Source organism: Cheilinus undulatus, linkage group 8 (genome assembly GCF_018320785.1).
Source record: "Cheilinus undulatus linkage group 8, ASM1832078v1, whole genome shotgun sequence".
NCBI lineage: Eukaryota > Metazoa > Chordata > Actinopteri > Labriformes > Labridae > Cheilinus > Cheilinus undulatus.
The window spans coordinates 24,716,061-24,735,070 of NC_054872.1; the positions used below are offsets into that span (position 1 = coordinate 24,716,061).

Consider the following 19,010-nt stretch of genomic DNA (forward strand, 5'->3'; position numbering starts at 1 on the left):
TGCATTCGTTCATACCTTTTGTCAAAGAGTCAAACACACGTCCCGTACTTAACCATATTAGTGTGGAGCAGAGAGGACGGAGAGGGACGGGATGCCACAGGACACACTTCTCTCTCTTAATGCAGACAAACTGTTCCCCAAGCCCAAGGACAGCCATTACCTGAGGGGGGAGAGAGAGGCAGCATGTGTGTTAGGGGAAGAGATGCTTATACTGGCGCTGATCTTGAAAGGGCCTGGCCGATCGATGGCATTAAGCTCCCTGCGAAAGAGAGAAATCAATATGTTTTTAAAGGCGAAGCAGGCTGCATGTGGTGTATGCGTGTGGGCTTCATTGATACCGCCAGACGTGTTCAGAGAGAAGCTGCTACTGAAAAAAAATAAGATCACATTTCGAGGTCAAGTGGTTTCGTTTCCAATCCTTATCTACAAAATCATGACACTTGTGAGAGATATGGACATTAAAAAATGTGCTTGTGTTTGTGTGGTGTGTCCAAGCCTGGGTTCCCATTATTCACATCAGAAAACCGGTCAGCGTTTGAGCAGCGCAAATGACAAACTGACAGAGAAAATCAATAGATTTCAAACGGAGAAAGTTGTGCAGACACTGTGAGCTCTGATGAGTTAAATTAAGATTAGAAATAAAGAAAAACAAAGAAGCAGAACGACCTCTGACTCTTTAAGAAAATTAATTGCTTGTTTAAAGACACTGCATTGCAATCGGTCTTACAGTTACTGACAGGAATTGCCTATAGAGGTTCACCACAAGGAGATGGAGTGGGAAGGAGGTCAACAACAGCAAAAGCAACAAGAGAGACAGAGGGAAAACAAAGACAGAGGAGGCAATTTAATATCCATCAATCGTCAAAACACTGCTAATCAATACCAAAGACACCCACTCTTCAGCACTTTCTACTTCTCTCATCCCACTCGTGCCTTTATTTCTCTCTGTCTATTTCTATCTCTCTCTCATACACTCACAGTGATAATTTACTCTTGACTTGGCATCTGGGACAGGGAGAGTGATCCAGTAGAGGCAGAAGAGAAGAAAAAATCCACACATATCTGACACAGTGTCCTCAGCGTACCTGCACTGACACTAACACACACGAGTGTAGCTGTTAAATAAATCAGTGTGAGAGAGAGAAAAGAAACATAGCAGTGAATGAGGCAAAAAGGAGGACAAACTCAGGCAGGCAGGCAGGAGCGCTGAGGGTATAGACATAGTAACATTGAGATTATGACTTTTACCTTACAGGTATATGGCTGGCAACCACATGAAGCTGTGGAACTTCTGACATAAAACAAAACTAAACTTAATTAAAACCCTTTATACAAAAACAGATAAAAAAAGAGTCAAATATGAGTGGATGCATTGGTTTTTGCTTCATGTGCTTGAGAAACATTCAGCTAACTAATGGTATGAACTGGATGAAATTTGAGAAAAGAACCCAGTCTGCCCTCTAGTGGTCTCAAGGGGTACAAAGAGTAGAATGCATCACAAGCATTATACACTGTAAAGAACTGGTTCTCAACCTTTTTTCCTTTGAGCGCCCCCGACTTGCATCTAAGAAAATGTTACCCGCCATCCCCAAGACTATTGTATGAATTATTTATAAGTGTTATATCGTGCTTTTAGTTAATATGGGTGCAAATCTCATTTTAACAACCTCACTTCAGACAGAACCTCGTGCCCCCCTGAAATCTCTGGCGCACCCCCTAAGGAGGTCTTGGACCCCAGGTTTGAGACCAATGCTGTAAATTATATTAAGTATATTAAAATAAGCATTGAGCTTGAGTACAGTTAAGTCAAAAAGTGCTTTGCAATGTAGCTTGGTTACTTACAACACAATACAAGAACTTTGTTCATCCCAGAAGGGAAATTCACTAAGATATTAATATATCTTACTATCTTAGATATTAATTCTAATACTTCGTGTTACTATAAATATTTATACCTTTACCAGTTTAAATAAACACATTTTTTGGAACTCTGAGGTCAGATGCAAGATAAGATGAAGATGAAAGAAATAAAATAATTTTTACAAGTCCTTGAAAAATTGCCCACAGTGGAAAAACAGTGGAAAAAAATATGATTGTATGTTTTTTTTTTAGATTCAACAGTCATATATTAAGATGAAAACAAATTCAGAATGTCAGAGTTTAAAAAGTCATTAATTCATTAGAAAAAAATTGAAATTTATGAGTTTAAAAAGTCCTGAATTTTGACATTAGAAAATAATTAAAAAAAACTTTTTAAAATCATAAATTTACAACAGTGTAGATTCAAAAATTTACAACCAAACTGAAAACAGAATTAACAGTATTTTTACCTTCATAATCTAAATAATTATAAAGTTTTTGTTTGTGTACAGTGCTTAACAAATTTATTAGACCACTCTAACCCTAACCAAAGTGAGGTTTATGCCACAGCTGCCCTAAATTAACAGCATTGGTAATTACCAAAATCATTTTTTATGTTTCTGCAATGGTTAATACACCAATATGTAGAAGCTCTTTAACCCAAATGATATTTTTAATGCTAAAATAGAATTATTATTGTTATCCATGAGTTTTCAAATTTACTGATTTACAAAAAATTTAAAAAAAAATAGTAAAGCACATTAATATTTCTTGATTAATATGTCAAATTATAGTTATTTACTTGCATTCCTGAACAGAAAAATTAGTTTTAGTGGTTGAATGTTATGCTCGATTAATTTCTGACTTCTCAGAGAAGCCCAGTGAGCCGGCTCAAATTTGAGTGAATTCAATTTGAAATCCCTCATTCCTGTTCAAAATGGTAAAACGTGGAGAGCTCACTGAAAATGAAAAGCATTAAAGCACTTCATGATGCTGGATGGTCTTTGAGACAAATATGACAGATGGTCTAATAAATTTGTTAAGCACTGTAAATTTACAACAAAAAATATAGCTTTTCTCATAGGTTAAATACTTTTTTAAACTTGAGATTTAAAGTTTTTTTCTTGAAAACTAACAGATGTTTCATTTCTTTTGTGTTTGTTTTTTTTTTAAACGCTATGAAAAAACCATGGAACATTACGAGACAGAGATGTTTTAAAGCTAAATGCAAAGCCGGAACTACACTCTAGACATGGCTGCTGCACTGTGTCACTCCACCCAGTGGTTTACTCAAGAAATAGTTCAGAGTATTCGCTTCATGTGTCGTAATGTTACAAAATTATACATTATCATTTCATAGTGCGGTGAATGTACAGGTCACAACTTGTCCACGAGAGCGTTTTGGAGTTGTTTGATTGTGTGTTTGATGAGTTTGATGAGGGAAAGCCAAAATACCGTCTGCTTACATTGAGGTAGCACAGCAGGTCCGAACTCGGCAGTGCCGATCTAAAAATAGCTTGCACCGACAACTAAAGGTATCGAACCCGTTACTAAGACTATAGGAATTATGGCAATGGGCCAATTTGCCAAAATGTTGAAGTATCCCTTTAATAAGTGGTTGGTGAATAACAATCTATCGATTGATTGTTTTCATAGATAACGTCTCTAACTGAGCAAATGTGTCTCTTACATCAAAAACAATAATCGACCAGAAATATCAGCAAAAGAACCAACACCTGTGGATGAACACTGTCAAGTAACTCCATCATTAAAAACCAGTCCCTTCAGAATGGAGTGAAAATTACATTTTAGGAGTTGAAATCAACTCTGAAATGTTCAACTCTAAGAAAAACCCACAAGTACATGAAATACTACTACAGCACTCTGAGTAAATAAACGTAGTCACGTCCCATCTCTGCTTTTGGGTTCTGACCCACTAATTGAGAACCATTGCTCTAAGCTATTGGTTTCCCACGTGAAGTCCCCCACAGAACTGGCTGGGCCCCTGACAAACCCAGAGAAAGGGCCCTTCCCAGTTATGATTTATTTATGGTATCATTGCATTTGTGTTGGATCAATCACCAGTGCAAGCATCCTGGCTGACAGTTACCTCATTTAGGACCTTAAAAGTGTGTCTGACTTTTATGGGGTTCTGACATTGAAATGATTTATTCATGCTAATTTTTAACTCATTATCACCAATTTTTCCACCCATTTTGCCTCTTTTTTTACCACTTGTAAGCATGTTTGCCTCTTTTTTCCCCATTTTCCTGTTTTTGCAGTTTTACCACTTCTTTGCCACTTTCAACCCAATATTTTCCACCTGTTGCCCATTTTTGCCACTTTTAACCCTTTTGTGCCACTTTTTGCCCTTTGTAACACCCTTCAGCCTAACCCACCTTTGCACTGTTTTTCCTTCTTTGACACTTCTTTGCCACTGTTAACACAGTTATCCATTTCTTGCCCATATTTGTTTCTTCTGTTTACTGTAGAAACCACACAAAAAACTCTTAATACTCCTATAGTTACCAATAAAGGAACATAAATCAGCAGTGATCCAGCCCCTTCTTCAAGCACCACCAGACTTCTGACTGACTCTCCACAGTGATTTGAACAATCCTATCAACATAAGAGTTCACTATTTTTCAACCTATGATTGCCTTTTAAATCCATTTTGCCATTTTTGTCCCTTTTTTTTAACAAGTTTTGCTATTTTTTTTTTACCCATTTTCCTACTTTTAGCCCTTGTAGTCCACTTTTCACCCAATTTTGCCACTTAATTGCAATTTTTAAATCCCTTTTTAAAACTTTTCAAACTGTTTTGCCACTTTAAATCCATTTTTGCCACTCTCAACCTTTTGTAACACTTTTTGCCGGTTTTAACCCTCAAACCCACTTTTGCACTTGTTTACCCCTCTTTTCCATGTGTTATCCATTCTTGCCCTATTGAGCCCTATCTTACAACTTCTATGCCACTGTTAACCCTTCTGTACACTTCTTGCCCACTTTTACCACTTATTTTGCCACTTTAAACACACTTTTGTACCTCTACCAATTACTCAATTCTCTTTCATTACAGTTTCTCAGTTACTTCTACTTTGTTTTCTGCATCCTGAGCTTTGTGCACTTATAGGCTTTACTATGAAGTCTACTACTACTCTCCCAATGGTTTAGTTCAGTGTGCCCAAACACTTTGTCAATGAAAAAGTAATTCTGTTTTAAGAAGAAGAGTTTTACATTTAAAAGAAAAAAAAGGATATATTGTACAACAACAAATACATTTCATTTTTATTGCTTAAACACGAGTGGTTATCATACAGGTTAAAATTAAATATGATTATCACAGTTTAATTTTACTATGGACCATGACCTCCACTGGCCTTCCAGCCTGGGGGGCCATGGAGGTAAGTCTCCTCTCCCCTTTATCCCCCTTATTTTTTTGGCCTTGCCCCTAAGGGTGCGTGAGCTTGAATACTTTAACATGAACCTGTGTGAAAATAGCCAATAAGTTTTACTGCTCAAAAGGATCAGGGCAATTATTAAGCTTCACTTTCAATTCATGTTATAATCAGTTCATAAAACTCTAATCTAGGACAGCACTGTAGACCTTATTTCGTGTTGGCACTGTGGATACTATCAGGCATGTTAGAGGTTGTGTATGAGCTATTTCATCATAGGTTTGTACATCTTTTATTAAACGTGCCTTTCAGAAAAACTGAACTAAAAAGGGTAGACTACGTTCATGTGACCTCACTGTTGTCTATCACACACTGTCAAGACTTTGACAAAAATAGCCTAGCCTGTAAGAATTAGCCTACAATTATACATAAACATGGTTATTACATCAAATGTCATCATAGGGGCGGTAAATTGGCGTTTGTACAGACAAATAACCGCGATGTAGTAGTATTAGCCACTTGTAGTAAAAGAGAGAAATCCTCCACTCAGCTGTTTACCTTGACTGCCCATATTTGGACTGGGCGGGGTTGTCGCTCGTAGGGAGCCAGTCAGCTCTTGCTCAGGGCGCTGAGTAAAGGAAGTGAGTCACGCTGACGGTAATGTTACGTCTCTGTTGCAGCAACGACTAGAGAAGCACAGAGAACAAGGAAGCAACATGTGCTGACCATAATAACTCCAACACATCAGCGCAGGCAGGCACGTCGCCACGAGACGGGACACAACGAGCCGAGGACAATCACCGACGGGACAGATATATTTTTAGCAGTGAGTACCGCTTTGTTGTTGGGTCGAAATTAATTTATTTCTGTATGTTTGCTGTTTACTGCACTGGTATTGGTTGAATTTTAGACGGCGTGTTCGTGGGTCTAAATTGTCACAGTTTTGTCTATATTTTTTAGAAGTGCGTCATCCTTTTTTTGTCTTTTTCGCTTTATTTTTTTAATAGGCTAACTGTCGCAGTTTCACTTTCTAAATAAGTGGGTAAGCTGTGAAAAGTTTTCTTTCCAGCATACCTTGAACGTCTTATAAGTGGGATTTTAACTTAAAGAGGAAATAATATGGTTAAAATACATTGTTAAGCAGGAGTAACTCGAAGAGATGTCTTCCTTTATCGAAATACATCGAAGTCTAGTTCCTACTAATTTCCACTGGGGGGTTTCCGTGCTGTCAGAAACCCGAAAGTGTTATTTCCAGCAGTCTATGTAAAGCGAAATTTCCCTCTCAAGAGTACAAAAAGAACCTCAAACCCTGAGATGAAACACCGCTGTCCTTTGAGCTTTCGTTACTTTATCTTGTTTTTCTTGATTAGATATATGAGCAGTCTCATACCAGCACGTGTCCCCTCCTCGGGTCACACACAGTTGAGTCTTTACTGCTTTGTTATGTCGCCTTTGTTAACGTACAGAAGCGAAAACAAGTTTCGTTGTCACCCAGTGCGAATATCAATGAAACCAAGACGAAAGACTCCAAATGGGTCAAATAATCCTCACAAGTGGTTGCCCGTCAATCACCAGCTTTCCAGTTCATTTGAACCTGATTACACTGATTATTATGTGTCAGGCTGTTTGGCCTAGTTTTGGAAACATATGTGAAGGAAAGCTCTAATATGCAAACAACAACCTGTTGAGTGACACTAAAGATATGACCTGGTATGGCTTTGCTTTATATGCCTAAAATCAGAGTGTCATAGTTTGTACAGTATGTAGGTTTTAGCAGCTGGGACTATTCTTGAATCTGTAAAAAGGTTAAGTTGTCTGTCTGCATGCGTACAATCCAAACATTAGCAGCAAAGTCTGGGATAATGACAGTAGGTCACTGTTGAGTAAACATGTTGTGCAGATTGTCTGGGAGCTTTTAAAAGCTGTTCTACTCTGATTAAATTAAAGAAGAGAGACTTATAGGTGAAGTGATCACGGAAAACAAACATCAGTACAATCTATAAACTTTTCTCATTATGATGCAAGTGGGTTGTAAGCATGACTCATATCTTTAATAGTACTGAATCAGTAGAGACAATGTATGGGATTTAAAAGTTGCCAGTGAACAAGAGGAAACAGTATCTGAAATAAATGTATTATATTGTATTATTTTTAAAAAATATTAAATTTATATTTAATATTTTTCTAATGAAAATCTTTCAAAATATATAAATATTTCAGTGTAGAGTAAATCAATTAACTGACCTCTTGGTGGAAAGACATTTAAATGATTTATGAATCCTATGAGTAATTGTTACTTATAAACCCCCCTCCAACCCCTAAGTAGACAGAAAAATTGATTGTTCTATATTAATATTGACTTTATTCAGGAATATTTTATACTCACAAAATGCATACCATGGTTTTTTTAGTAAGTTGTATAATTTTATACTTTTGTTGCTAGTTTTGATATTATCATTGATCAAATGATTGAACAGCTAATTATGGAGAAAAAGATGAACAAAATATCAACAAAGAGAGTTATAATAGTAACATTTGCTCAGCTTCTCTTAAAAATTAACATCAAATTGGATAGTTGTTTCTTTTTTTTTATAGCTTGAATTGATATATTTTGTTGGGACGCCATTACTGCAGTTAAAAGTGACACATATGTGTTTGTTTGTTTGTTTGTTTGCCCATATGCAACTTATATTTGATTTTTTTTTTCTGACAGTGTGAGTAGCAGACATCACACTGAATTAGGGATCAGTATCAAAATCTGGAACAAACTCATCCGAACCAATCACTACTATATTGTTACTTTATTTCGATATCCTGCCACCCAAAACGAAAGGCAAGAAAATCTTTATGGAATTTGTGTGATTTACATGTTAAGTTACACCAGTTTCCTTTACTTATCCCATATTCAGTTGGCATCTTATAGAAGTATTTAAGTGAATTAATTACGATACCCAGACAGCTTATCGTGGCCTGCTGACCTTTGGCAGACTTTTTCTCTAGTATCGATTCAGGCACTGTTTAAGCACCGGTACCATAGAAAAAGTATCAGTTTAGCACCGGTATTGGAAAAAACAAACGATACCCATACCTACACTGAATCTGATCTTTTCACATCAGATTCATGTAGCTTTGGCTGCATTCACACTGCAGGCGTTAATGCTCCGTTCTGATCTTTTTCTCAGATCAGAATCTTCTGTTTGGCTGTTCACACTGCAGTCTAATTCCTAAAGATCAGATATGAATCTGATTGAGCACCACATATGAAAGTGGCCCGAATCAGATTTGAAAAGGTCAGATTCAATGTGACTTGGGATGTTCACACTTGCAGAAAAAAAAATTTAGTTATTGAGTCACATATAAGGAATGAAAATCAGATTTGGGTCCCTTTTAACAGTAGTGTGAAGTTAGTCTTTAATACGTGGCTCTAAATCAGATACATATCTGATCTTTTGGAAGCCAAAAAAAAAAAAAAAACCCAACAGATCTGAAAAAGGTCAGAATAGAGCGTTAATGCCTGCAATGTAAATGTAGCCTAATACAACATTAAAGTTTAGGGGTATTTCTTACATTATGTTCTGTGAAAATTCAAGGCAAATTTGCATTCATAATCACCAGAATGTAAATCATACTGCTAGATTTCACAAGCTTATCAAACATTTTGAGCTAAATATCTGGGAAACCCAAAAATAGTTCACACAAGAGTCAAAATCTTTGTCAGACAGCTAAAACACCTTACCCGTTTTGAAATCCTGTGACCTTTTTAATGTTGCAGTCAAAGGAATTCAAGTATGCAGCGACATAAACCTTCCTTAATCTGACCCAGAAACCTAAAACAAAGGAAAACTAACCAGAAAAACCTGTGTTCATGTTTGTGCATCAGATGAAGTGACACTGAGTAGCTCAGCATGATGCAAGATTCACTGCTGCAGGGATTTATTTTCTTGTTTTTTTTTTTTTTTTTTGACTAATAGAAGCCAAACTTGTATAAATTGGGTTAAAAACATCAAACTGTATGACCCTGTTTACCTTGTGGATGCTGAGAGTATCAAACCTGTTGTCTGAACATAAGGCTGATAATGACAGATCCTCTCAGTTAACTACTTAGAAAACATATTTGTCAGGGATTAAAAGTTCCTTCTACTTTTGTACAGCCTCGTCACTTCTCTTCAAGTGGAGGCTGTGGCTACATCAAGCGAGGCAAATAACAATTTTCTCTCCAAACACATTACACGGGCTGATTCTAGTGGTGTACTTGAATCAACAATAACAAATGACTGCCAAGCCTCAAAGTTCAAGGCATGACTCTCCCTTGTCAGGGCTATCAGCAGGATGTTAGCGCTGACACTCAAAGTTTGAATTACCTTGGCATTTATTAAACACACTTCTCTCTTTGGTCAAGCTGACACTGTTCCCAATTTAAACAGACACACTAGAGGATAGGGGTGTAAACATATGTGTATTTGTGCCATACCGATTTGGTACGGGCCTCTCAGTACAATACAGACGTGTACTGAATGGATACATGTGGAATGAAGCTCACATACAGACAGAAAACCAGAGCGCAACTCACTGTCACACTGTCCTGGCAACCACACAACCACAGCAAACAACAGCAACTGCCTGAAAATTCCCAGTTAAAGGTGTCCCGTTTAGGAACACTTTGTTGTCCAGTGAAATACAACAGTGACCAAGACAACAACAGTAGCACTGACATTATTCAGCAGCTGTGTCACTGACAGCACGCCATCCAGCAGATCAAAGCATTTTAAAAAGCACCACTCAAACTGGAACGTCACTGTGACGAGGAGCAACAAAGTCTTACCAGCCAGTTATGAATTTTAAGATCGTTTTTATTATAACACTGGTGCTCTGGCTCTGTGAATCAAATTAATTCTACCTTCAACCGTCAGCCTTGGAGGAGGAGGAGAGGGGGCTTCATCATGTCTGCAGCTCATAGGTAAAGTTATCCTCATATTTCCCATGGCTCTTACCTCTGTATCCGCCAAAATGGGCTGTGAAAAGTTCTCCAAAAATTTGTAGTAGGTCCCATTGGTTAAAAAGGTAATCCAGTGCTGAAGTCCATGTTGAAATCGGCAGGATAGATGCTAATTAGCATACTTAGGAAGTCAACACAGGGTTGTTTGATGATGCGTTCAAGTTGGCTGGGACATTATAGTGTTTCAAGAATGGTTATAAATATGTCACTATATCAGTTAAAATAACCTAGTACTTAAAAAAATGTATTTCTTTATTAATATTTTTATTAATTGAAGAATGTTTGGAAGTTTCTGCATTATTAATAATTTAAATGTAATTTATTCAGCCTATTTATTGTAGTAAAATTTACTTTTAAAAACTTAATTAATTTTATTTATTCACTTCTATTACCATACAGAAAATGTACCAAACTGTGACTTCAAAATATGTACATATCAAACCGAATTTTTTCTGTTCTGTTACACCCCTACTTGAAGATAAACAACACAGTGAAATCAGTGATTTGCATTTCAAAATGTCTGCATACAGCAATAGTTTGCATGTTGTTTGCCTAAATACATACTCAAGCCTTTTGTCAACACACAGCCATGCCCTGTAGCAGTAAAATGTCTGGCAGTCTTGATACACAGCTTGCCTGAAGGTTATATAAATAGAAAACCAAGGGGCAAATGCACAGGGAAGTACTGCTATCGCTGCAACAGAAGTTCCTGCTCCCCCCACATCTCATTGAAGGGAAGTCAAAGTCAGTTACCAAAATCACAAATCACTCCCCTTTTGTTCCTAGAATCAGAGAGTTGCTTGTGATTTTACAGAAACACAAAAATAAATTTCTGACATCCTCACTTTCTTTTAATCTTTGCCTACAGACATAATGAAAAGAGAGGTGAAGGCTGGAGTCAACTTCCTCAAACGCTTGGCAGTGGCACGTGGCAGGCTTGATGAAGCCAAAGCAGAGCTGTTTGCTGAAAAGCTTCAGAAACGTTTATGTGACAAATACGATGACCACTGGTATCCTGACTGCCCCAGCAAAGGCCAGGCATACAGGTAATGCTTCCTTCTCTAAGTCACATTTATTCTCTTTAAGACTCCTACATAATAGAGTACAAAACCCTAAACACAGAATCTTAAACCTTCACAGATGTATCAGGATAAATAACGGGGTACCCTGTGATGAAGAGGTCCTGAGGGCATGTGAGGAGAGTGAGCTCACACCCAGTGAGCTCGGCCTTCCGCCTGAGATCACGCTATGGATCGACCCACTGGAGGTGTGTGCAAGGTGAGTCACCGGCTGGTCTGCTGAGTCGGAGGCAGAGAATGAAACTGGCAGACAAGTTTTAGCACCACAAACTAACTTACTATAGAACACATGCTTTATTGTCCCTTTCAGTGCACTTCTATGATGATTAGTCTACCACTGCTCCTTAAAGTCCCATATTACTCAAAAACACTCCCAGACAGCTCAGTGGACAAGTTGAAAGTCTTCTGTAACTTGTGGTATCAAAAATAACTTTTTAATATCCTCTCATTTCCTTCTCCGTCTATAACAAGTTCCTTTTTCCATGGTTAAGTTAATTTTATAATGTTAGGTCTACCCATAGAAGCAAGTCTGTATCCAACAGAAAAGTAACTTCAGTACGCTGCGGCCCAGTTTGTGACCTGAAAATCTTTACCAGCAAAACCCCTATATAACCATCAAACGAGACCTACATATTTCCCTTTAATTTTCACATTTGTTCCATTAATAGGGTATTTCAATGCAAACACTTAGCATTTGTAGTAATCAACATTACTCAGAAAGTGTTTGTGTGGTCACAAAGTACAACAATGAGCGCCTGCCATTTACTTTATTTTAGTCAGGCATCTGTAAAAACACCTACATTTACTTTTCTAATATTTTTCTCTGTAAATGTACTTTGTGGTCCAGCAAATTCTTCTGAAGTAGCATTGATATCTCAGAAGTCACAGATAAGTCCTTAAAAATTAAGAAGCCAGCAGCATAGTAGAAAGTTTGATTGAGTATCCGCGGTTAATTCAACACCAGTTTAACTGTGACATGTGTTGTATGCGCCACACAAAATACATTATCAACAAGTGACATGAGTTCAAACTTCTGTCAGTGTTTTGTTACTCCTGAGACTTAAAATAATACGTTATCACGTATTGGATGATCATTTAAATTGTGATTTAATAGCTTTTTTGTGTTATTTCTATGATTGTTAGTTATTGTAAATGACTTTTCACGACCCATCTATAGTATGACCCGGCCCACACCTTAGGAAGCACTGAACTACAGAATTTTTTTAAATTTATTACACTAAAAAATGTAATCATTTGTTCGCCCTAGTTGAAAATAATCTGTCTCCTCTTCACAGATCTGGAGAGAACAGCAGGCCTTTCATAGTAGCCGCATTTGATGATGAGGATGGGGAGAGCATGAAGGGAGAACAGGATGACTCCTTGGACACCTCAATGAACCTGGACACGTCAGATTACCACTCTGCTACCTCTTCAGACTGTGGCTCTGCAGCATCAAGTGACACAGAGGAGGAAACGAAAGAAGGCGAGGTGGAGGAGGGCGAGCAAGAAAAAGAGGAAAAAGATGAGGTCAAGCAGGAGAAGGAGGCAGCAGAAGGGGACACATACACCATACTGATGGTGCCCCGGATTCGAAAACGGCATGGAGATGGACCAAATAAGGTCAAATACGTCAGAAATATGGTAATTATTAGCTCCTCATAATAAAGGGATGTTATGGGATATTCTGAGTAAGACTTGAAGAAATTTTTGAACAGAAATGTTGCTTTTTAATGGAGCCAAAGGCTGATAGAGTTTCACTGTTGTCCAGAAACTATTAAAACACGTCAGTGAGTAAGACTGATGCAGTGAGTGACCGTGAACGTGGGCTCTGTAGTGAGTCACTCCCACACAACATATCCTGCAGCTGAAATAGTGCTCAGCAAATTCTAGTGTTTGTGTAACAGTTGCTAAAAAACTATTTCCCTGTTGTTTTGGCTTATACTGAGCCCTTTGTAAACAATGAATCGCAATATTTGTGACCAGCTTCTACAGATTTATGCTAAATAGGGACACATGGTCCACAGAGCGGTTAGGGCAGCATGAAAGCTCTGAAGGCTAGGCTTGTGGATTGTTGACTTTGCTCTTTTTATGGGTAGTGTCGACAGAGTGATAAGGTTTCAGTATTGCATGTTCCAGAAAAGAAAGCACTATTGATTCCTCCTGTATGGACAAAGTGTTTCTACCACCCATGCTGAAAACTCTCCACAACCTCTCCTCTTAATCTCTTCTACTTTTTCAACCTTTTCTCTCTGTTTAGCTCCCTGCTAGCCTCCAGTACTTCTACCACCCTGCACCAGTCTGGCCTCAGTACAAGAAAGGCGCTCCGGTGTTTCTGAACACAGTGTGCGTGCCTCCCGCGCCACCTCCTCCTCCACCCCAGCAGGTATTTGGCTACTACATCCTGCCCCAGCCATCTCCACAGTTCATTCTGCCTCAAGCCACGCTGCAGCCATGGGGGGCTGTGAAGGGTTAGCCCGTCCAGGAAGATATAGGCTGGATACAAGCTTCTTCAACTGAGCCATGCAATGTCAGGTCTCTGCGGTGTCAGAGTTAAACTTTGGCCAAAAAAGAACATTTTTTTACTGTAAAGCTGGAGGTTATTCCTTGCAAAACTTCTATTAATTCCTCTTTCCTGTTTAATTTCCTGTATTTATAGCTTGTTCTCAGCACACGGATGCCACTGAACTTTTTTAATCTATCACGTCTGCACTGCTTATTATTTTTTACATGCTGTGAACATCAAGACTGACTTCAGTCTCTGGGTGGTTGGACTAACTCAGGAATTCTCAGCAATATTCTCAATGCCAAAAATGTCTATTCAGGTGTTTTATTTCTTATTACAGCAATCTTTGTGTCTGTTCTCTCACCTTTAAAGGTCCTACAGTGCGAACATTAGAGGAAATCAATGTAAAATGTGATTCAGGGTTTTAATCTAATGTAGCTACAGTGGTAATAGAAGTATATTTTTACTAAACTGCTTGTAAATAACACAGAACCAAGACACCATAGACTGATGCACACTTTCTAACTTTTGTTTTATTATTTTTGTAATTTATTCTACCACCATTGTGTGGCACTTTGCTCACAACTTATACATGAAGTTTGTATGAAATTGTTTGTAAATATTTTTTTAACAACAGTGACTACTGTACATCTTAACTGCATAAAACACATTGTTTTGGGTAGCTTTGACTCCCTCTGCTGTTTGATGTATCTGTTTGATGGCCTGCTTTTAGCTGTGTTTGAATGTAAATAACATTGCTTTATCACAGTTATGCTACAGCAATACAAATAGCAAATGCATATTTCACCCTGTGATTCTTGTCTGCTGTGATTTTTTTAAATGATATGAATTCAAAGCTATTTATTTCACGTCTATGCCACTTTGATACCTTTGAGTGCTTGAACATTGCAGCTGATTAAATCAAAACATGCCTGAAATGATCATTTGTGCTCCCTTTTTTTTTTTTTTTTTTTTAATTTTTATCAGTATCTTTAAACAAGGCCATCCATAAGGAGGGATAAAGGGAAGGGCTTTCTGGGGCCTGCCAAACTGGGAGCCCATGGAGCTAAGCAAAACCACGGTCCATTGTAAAGTTAAGCTGCATAACCATATTTTTGTTTCAACAGAATAACAGCTCTTATCAAAGCAGCAAATATGTTTTAAAATTCATTTATGAAGTAGAATATAGCCTTTTTAAAAATGTTAACCCCTTTTCTAAAAACAGAATTGAAATGGGTTAAAATTGGCAAAATGGGCATGAAAAGGGGTTAAAAAGGGGAATATGTGGGTTAAAAGAAGCAAAAATGGATTGAGAGTGGCCAAAACGGGAGGAAAATGTAGTAAAATTGGATTAAAGTGGCAGTAATGGGTAAAAAAAAGGTGGTGCAATGGAATTAAAAATGGCAGAAAAGGGGTAAAAGTGGCAAAATGGGAGGGAAAGATGGGGAAATTAGACTAAAACATTCAAAGATGGGTTAGTTGTGGTAGAAATGGACAAACAAGGTGGTGAAATGGGAACTAAATATTGCAAAAATTGGTTTTAAATCCCAAAGTTGGTAAAAAAAAAAATAGTGGAAATGGTGGTGAAACTGGATTTTAAAAGTAATAGAAATGGGTTAAAAGTGGCAAAAATTGGTGGAACGAGTGATTAGCAAGGGTTAAAATCCGACAAAAATTGGTTTGTGGCAAAGATGGGTAAAAAGAGGCAAAAATTGTCAGAAATTGCACAAAATTGATACGTTTTAAAATACAGTGGCTAAAAAGCTTGCATGAATATGCAATTTCAACATTAGAACCTGATAATAGTTTGACACTTTTCTGCTCCAAGATGAAGTAACTATTAGCCAGTACATAAGTACCAATGCTATGTACCCAGTAGGCTACTGTTTATCGATACTATCAATACATTATGGCCCAGGCAAATCTACTAGTGCATCTCAAAAAAATTAGAATATCATGAAAAAGTTCAATATTTTGTGTCACTCTTTTCTGAAAGTGAAACCCATGTATTATATTGACTTGTTACACATAGAGTGAAGAATTTCAGGCCTTTATTTCTTGAAATGTTGATGATTATGACTTACAGATAAGAAAACCCAAAATTCAGTGTCTCAAAAAATTAGAATATTACATAGGATCAATAAAAAAGGATGTTTTACACAGAAATGTCAGGCTTCTGAAAAGTATATTGATTTTTTTTTGCCTTATGGCGATCAGCTCCTCCAGAGTCTGGAACCTAGAAGAGTGGAAAGGCACAGAATCCACGTTGCTTGAAGTCCAGTGTGAAGTTTCCATAGTCACTGATGATTTGGGCTGCCATGGCATCTGCTGGTGTTGGTCCACTGTGTTTTCTGAAGTCCACAGTCAACCCAGCCATCTACCAGGAAATTTTAGAGCACATGCATTCTTCTGCTGACAATTTTATGGAGATGCTGATTTCATTTTCCAGCAGGACTTGGCACCTGCCCACACTGCCAAAGGTACCAAAAGCTGGTTCAGTGACCATGGTGTTACTGTGCTTGATTGGCCAGCAAACTTGCCCATAGAACCCCATAGAGAATCTATGGGGTATTGTCAAGAGGAAGATGAGAGATACCAGACCCAACAATGCAGATGACCTGAAGGCCACTATCAAAGCAAGCTTGGCTTCAGTTACACCTGAGCAGTGCCACAGGCTGATCGCCTCCATGCCGCGCCACATTGATGCAGTAATTTATGCAAAAGGAGGCCCAACCAAGTATTGAAGGCATCAAAATCCACATACTTTTCAGAAGCCTGACATTTCTGTGTAAAACATCTATTTTTTAATGATCCTATGTAATGTTCTAATGTTTTGAGACACTGAATTTGGGGTTTTCTTAAGTCACAAGTCATAATCATCAACATTTCAAGAAATAAAGGCCTGAAATACTTCACTCTATGTGTAACAACTCTATATAATATATGGGTTTCACTTTCAGAAAAGAGTGACAAAAAAACTTTTTTTTCATGATATCATAATTTTTTGAGATGCACCTGTATTTTCAGGGATGTCTTTAAATGTAGAATTTGATGTCTTTTTGCTGCAAGCTCCTTCATGCACAACCCTTGAAGTCATTCAGAGAAGTGATGATTGTCATACCTTTGGATGAGCTCTCAGGATGCAGCAGTGGAAGGACTCCTCTTTGCTTAAGTGCGTCATCAGCTCAAGGTCGTGACGCTGTTTCTCCTGAAGAAGTAGGCTACTACTGAAAGGCCAACTACCCTTTAGGTCTGTGGAGGATTTACAGGAAAAGAAGTAAATCTTGGAAACTTAGCTGAATAAATCTAACTGGAGGGTAATTTGCAACGGTTGACAGCTGAAAGAACACATAAAATATGCGCATTTAAAAATGAAGTGAGAAAGGAGACAAGATGAAGAAAATACCTGAAAATGTCCAGCTGAAATGAAATGTGAATACCAGGTGACTTGTGTTTGAAGTAGTCAGCAACCAGGAGAAGGTTAAAGGTAATCTACCACTAGAGGTCGCCGTGTTCTTCATGTAGACCTCACCACTGTTACAGAGCCTTACAAATGTATTGAATACATTTGTGTTCTGTTAAAAAAAAATTGTAGTTCGTACACTTTCTTTTGGCCCATGGATATTTTCATATCCTGCATTACCTTGTTCAACAGAAAAGAAATCATTTTCCAGACTCAGCCATTTATTAGCGTTTCCTGATACATTTTGAGAGTTTCATGGATGTTGTTTTCACAATTACATCGTGCAAAGAAGGACTTGCACACCTACATGGCTTCTGACTCACACTCCGTAAATATTAAGCCATGCAAATAAGTGCAGACTCCCGCTGTGTGCAAATGACACCATTGCGCGTAACCACGGCGCGCAGGTTAGTAGGAGTGTTGAGATGAGGGTGAACTAAGAAGCCAAGGCTTTAGTTGAACTCGCTACTTCAATGAGCGACGGACGAGAGAAGGGCCTGGAACACAGAGAGCCCATCGGACTATGCCCTCTCCCGTTTTGGGGGGAAGCAGCAGGGAGAGCGGACAGGAGGAGGACGGAGCAGCTGAGGGGGACAACGAACAGAGAGGCGCTCTCATGTGGGCTTTGGAGATGGAGATGACGAACCGCAGTCTACCCGGAGACTCCAAAGTGGATTATGGGAACTGCGATGGCTTAAACAATCGTAAAAGTAACGATTTAGCTGAAGTATCAGTGTCGCTTTCGGGGAAGAGGACAAATTTCATGGAGGGAGACAATCTATACAAACTTCGGGACAGAAAGTTGTTAGTAGAGGATAAAAAGCGGCTCTGCGCGCTGTCTCTGGGAGTTGCTTTGCTGGGGATATTGCTCATGATCAGCCACGCCGAGATGTGTCGCTATGATTCGGTACGTGTCATAAATTAACTACACTAAAGATGAAAAGGCCGAATAAAAGAGATTGACGTTCAAATTACGACTTAACAAAAATGTGTGAGAGGTTTTGTTTGTTGACAAGCTAGCCTAACTGTATGTTGTCTATCCACGACTCTGCTCTTCTCACAGTGATGCTATAATGCTAGTATAAGTCTCACAAGCCAAAGAAAACTTGACCAACTTCAGGGTTTACATGAACGACAGTGTGAAACTGCTGATATGAAATTATTTTTGATATGCTACAAGATTTAGCCACACAGTTGACCCTCTCTACAGTACTGTTTTTATCTTGAACGCTACTGCAGGGGGAGAGGTGTCAGATGAAGGATTAAAGAGCACCTTACTGACGAAGCCCACTTTTTAAGTCCAATAGTACGATTCTAGTGAGTTGGATTTTTTAACAGTTTCAGAAAAAAACAGGATGTTTCTTTTTTGTTTGTTTGTTTGTTTGTCTGTTTGTTTGTTTTTTGTAAAAAAAAATAACATCCAAAGGACATTATCACAGGAAAAAGAGGAACCACTTTGCCCATAGGGGGCGCCAAAATTGACACAATCTGAGATCCATTAAGGACTGGAAAATAACGAATAGTATGGCTGTCAAACTGTGAACATTTTTAATTGCATATCATCTCTAAATTTCTGTAATCAATCATGATAAATATCCCCTTTGTCATGTTTTGAAATTACACTGTAATGCATTTAAAACTTTTTCATTTTGTTTTTTTGTATTGTATTAAGGATGACTGACCTCCAGTTTGGATAGCTAGCTAGCTAGCT

General features: G+C 38.1%; 2 protein-coding genes across 3 annotated transcripts in view; both read left to right on the top strand.

Annotated features, from left to right (window-relative positions):
- The first annotated feature begins 5,926 nt into the window (after positions 1 to 5,926).
- Positions 5,927 to 14,777, top strand: si:dkey-79d12.5 (protein BTG3). The gene is made up of 5 exons (XM_041793362.1): positions 5,927 to 6,084; positions 11,123 to 11,300; positions 11,395 to 11,532; positions 12,629 to 12,974; positions 13,591 to 14,777. The coding sequence occupies exons 2-5, from the start codon at positions 11,128 to 11,130 to the stop codon at positions 13,804 to 13,806; spliced, it is 873 nt and encodes a 290-aa protein (XP_041649296.1). The 5' UTR covers positions 5,927 to 6,084; positions 11,123 to 11,127; the 3' UTR covers positions 13,807 to 14,777.
- A 2,907-nt stretch (positions 14,778 to 17,684) lies between these two features.
- The window catches only part of kcnn4 (potassium intermediate/small conductance calcium-activated channel, subfamily N, member 4), a 36,863-nt gene continuing 35,537 nt past the window's right edge, over positions 17,685 to 19,010 (top strand). For both annotated transcript variants that reach the window (XM_041793356.1, XM_041793357.1), the window contains exon 1: positions 17,685 to 18,206. In XM_041793356.1, the coding sequence (XP_041649290.1) occupies positions 17,823 to 18,206 (384 nt within the window). In that variant the 5' untranslated portion in view covers positions 17,685 to 17,822. The remainder of the gene's footprint in view (positions 18,207 to 19,010) is intronic.

Excerpts from the sequence above, each read along its gene's own strand:
- si:dkey-79d12.5 (XM_041793362.1), top strand. The coding sequence starts at position 11,128 with ATGAAAAGAGAGGTGAAGGCTGGAGTCAACTTCCTCAAACGCTTGGCA. Across the intron at positions 11,533-12,628 it reads CCACTGGAGGTGTGTGCAAG|ATCTGGAGAGAACAGCAGGC; the intron begins GTGAGTCACCGG and ends TCCTCTTCACAG. Across the intron at positions 12,975-13,590 it reads TCAAATACGTCAGAAATATG|CTCCCTGCTAGCCTCCAGTA; the intron begins GTAATTATTAGC and ends CTCTCTGTTTAG.